A 3,179-nucleotide genomic window follows, 5' to 3' on the forward strand; every position below is an offset into this window, starting at 1 on the left:
ATCTTTTTTTTTTTTGCTGACTGTACACTATAGTTCAAGTAGTGAAGATGAATATGAAGAGACATCGATACTCTTGTATCTAAACAAATCTAACTGCATAAAAATAACAAGCTATTTTCATAGTTCACAACAAACCAAGCAATGTCTTCATGTCAAGCAGAAGCTTCTTTAAAAATTTCTCATATGCTCGCAAAGAAAAAGCCCTTACAGGATGGTGAGTTGTTAAAAGAAACATTTCTTACTGGTGCTGATTGCTTATTTGAGGGATTTTCCAACAAACGTGAGATCATGTCAGCAATACAACACAGTTATCAGATAATACTCTTACAAGAATAATAGGTGCCATTTCGAAAGATATGAAAAATCAGTTAAAGACTGATTTGGAAATATGTGAGTGGAGAAGGATTCTCACTACAGTTTGACGAGTCTACAGACAAATATAAGATAAAGTTGAATGACAAGGAATTTAACTAATATGTAATACAGTAAATAAGCGAAGAGATATTTTATAAAAGCATTTAATGAAAAATAATAACAGCGAAATATATGTTTTTACGAAGCGTTCTATTTACATCTCTGAATGTTGCCACTTTTTTATATGAAAGTTAAACTATTCTCTGCTGTAATAAAATCAAACTTATGCGAACCTTACACAAAGCAGACACAGCACAGTTAGCAGTTATGGTGAGAATGGTATTTATTGATTTTACAGTAAAAGAAGAGCTACTAAAAATATTGCCCATGAAAAGACGGACAACAGGTGAGGATATTTATAAAACATTTATAACATATGCAAGTTTGATAAATATGCCTCTCCAGAAACACTGTCTGCGATAACCACTGTTACGTTTTGAAATAAGAGTTAGATAATTTTTGAATTATGGAGAATTAGGTAAAATCGTTTTCTTATGTCTTCAATAACTTTAAAGGCATGTTTACACGATTCAAGAATATCCATTCAAGTGATTCAAGACAGATTATTAAAAGCTTTCTTTTTTCAATGCATTATTGTAACCCAACGATATAAATGTTTATGTCTTGTTTTAAGTTAAACAGAAAAATTTTAAGTCATAAATAAATAATCATTTTTTGTTTTTTTGAGATAAAAAACTATTAACAGAGGTAGAGTAGCAAACCTGGAATTCCATCACAGATAAAATTGTAGAAGGGGAGTAATGTAACATAGCTTCCATTACAGAAATTAAATCCTAAATTAATAATAGGTATATAAGATATGTCGCTCTTATTTTGAGGCACCTCTTGATAGACTGGAATAACATTTTGAAAGACAAAATCAAAGANATTGTGCCCCGGGCGCGAGTTAAGCTCGCTACGCCACTGATAATAGGTATATAAGATATGTCGCTCTTATTTTGAGGCACCTCTTGATAGACTGGAATAACATTTTGAAAGACAAAATCAAAGAGTTTTTTTCTCAAGCTCTTTCTGTCCTTTTCGTTTTTAATTATAAAATACAGGGAATCAACTTTTTTTCAGTTGCCAAAAATAAATTAAATAACACTTTTATCATAAACACTGCTAGTAGAGAATATTTATTTTAAGCTTAGTAGTAAAAATACCAAAGATTTAACCTTAAGTTTTTATGACTGTTGCAAAGAAAACGAAAAACTTAGTTTAGAAACCTTGAATGGCCTCTAAACAAAATTTTTCGTATATTATGTAAGCATTTTTTTTGGAAATTTTAAATTATAGAATTTTAGGCTTGAAGTAGGATTATTTTTAAAAATTTTATGTACTTTTTCAGGAGATTCATATGGCTCAATGGAGTACCTGTTTAGAATTGATAAGGCAACTATCTCCAAATTTATTCCAGAAACGTGCATTGCCATTTATTCTGTGTTAAAAGACTATATTCAAGTAAGTGCAATTAAATTAATTAATTTAAATTCTTTTATAAATATAGTAGCTTATTATGTTTAAAAATTTTGATTTTAGTGGTAAATTTTCAAATCATTAGTTGAAGTTTGACAATATTCGCCCTATGGAAACAGAAACTATATTCTAAATGGAATCTTATAATTTAAATTTTAGGTATTAGCTTTTTAAGTATAGTTGTTAAGAAACCCTTAACTTTAAAGAATAAAAAAATAATTTATGCCTAAAAATTTTACATACATAAGTACATGGCTCTGAATACGTACAGTAAAAAAATTAACAGCTGAATTACATTAGGAAATGAGATAAATACTAATAATAAAAATCAAGCCAGGAATGCCAAATTCGTTAATTTTTATGAATTGGTCACTTCGCATTCTTAAAAGTTATCAACGAAAATGATTAATTTAACAATAATCAGAGGCTAATGCAGGTTGATTTTGTTACTGTTTAATAGGGTTATATTTGGTATTAAATTGTTGATTTGTATTTATTTTTCACAGCTTTTCTATTGTAGTTCTATTGCTAATATAATAAGAGTAAACATTTTTGAGGTAACATTGTTAGAGCACCCAATAAAAAAGGTGCCAATACTTAAGCTCAAAAGCTCTCCTTTGTAAGTTTCGTTGCTTATCCAATTGCACTGCAATATACATATAACTAACATTTAAAAGTGCACATATAAATTCACCAAAAGTGCATGTTTTGATTTAAAAACCAAAAATGTACGAAGAAGAAGAGTTGTCGTTCTTGAATAAATTTGTAACAAAACTTATGTAATTTTGATGCATAACATAATTGATTTTAATGTAAGATTTATTTCATATTTAGGTTCCAACAACAGAAGAGGAGTGGCAAGACATTGCCAAAAAATTTGAGGAAAGGTGGAACTTTCCTAACTGCATCGGAGCTCTAGATGGCAAACATGTGATAGTGCGCCACAAAAGAAAATATGGATCACAATGCTTTAATTACAAACTTACGAACAGTATTGTACTTTTTGCCCTTGTTGATGCAGACTGTAATTTTATTTACATTGATGTGGGCACCAATGGCAGGGTGGCAGACAGCACCATTTTTTCAATTTCTGAGCTTCGTGGTGCACTTGAAAATAATGCCCTAGGTATTCCACCTCCCTCAAAATTACCTATGAGCAACGAAATTTTGCCCTACGTAATTGTGGCTGATGAAGCTTTCCCTCTAAAAAATTATCTAATGAAACCTTACCCAAGAAGGGAGCTTAGTCAGTTGAAGAAAGCCTTCAACTACAGATTAAGTCGGGC

General features: G+C 30.2%; 1 protein-coding gene across 1 annotated transcript; it reads left to right on the forward strand.

Annotated features, from left to right (window-relative positions):
* Positions 1 to 141: 141 nt before the first annotated feature.
* On the forward strand, positions 142 to 3,139 carry LOC122273758 (uncharacterized; the record flags this gene model as incomplete). The annotated part of the gene is made up of 3 exons (XM_043057763.2): positions 142 to 214; positions 1,766 to 1,878; positions 2,728 to 3,139. Coding segments are annotated over exons 1-3 (598 nt in total), but the record flags the coding sequence as incomplete, so codon positions are not given.
* Between the last annotated feature and the right edge of the window lie 40 nt (positions 3,140 to 3,179).

This window comes from Parasteatoda tepidariorum, unplaced genomic scaffold (genome assembly GCF_043381705.1).
Source record: "Parasteatoda tepidariorum isolate YZ-2023 unplaced genomic scaffold, CAS_Ptep_4.0 HiC_scaffold_8017, whole genome shotgun sequence".
NCBI lineage: Eukaryota > Metazoa > Arthropoda > Arachnida > Araneae > Theridiidae > Parasteatoda > Parasteatoda tepidariorum.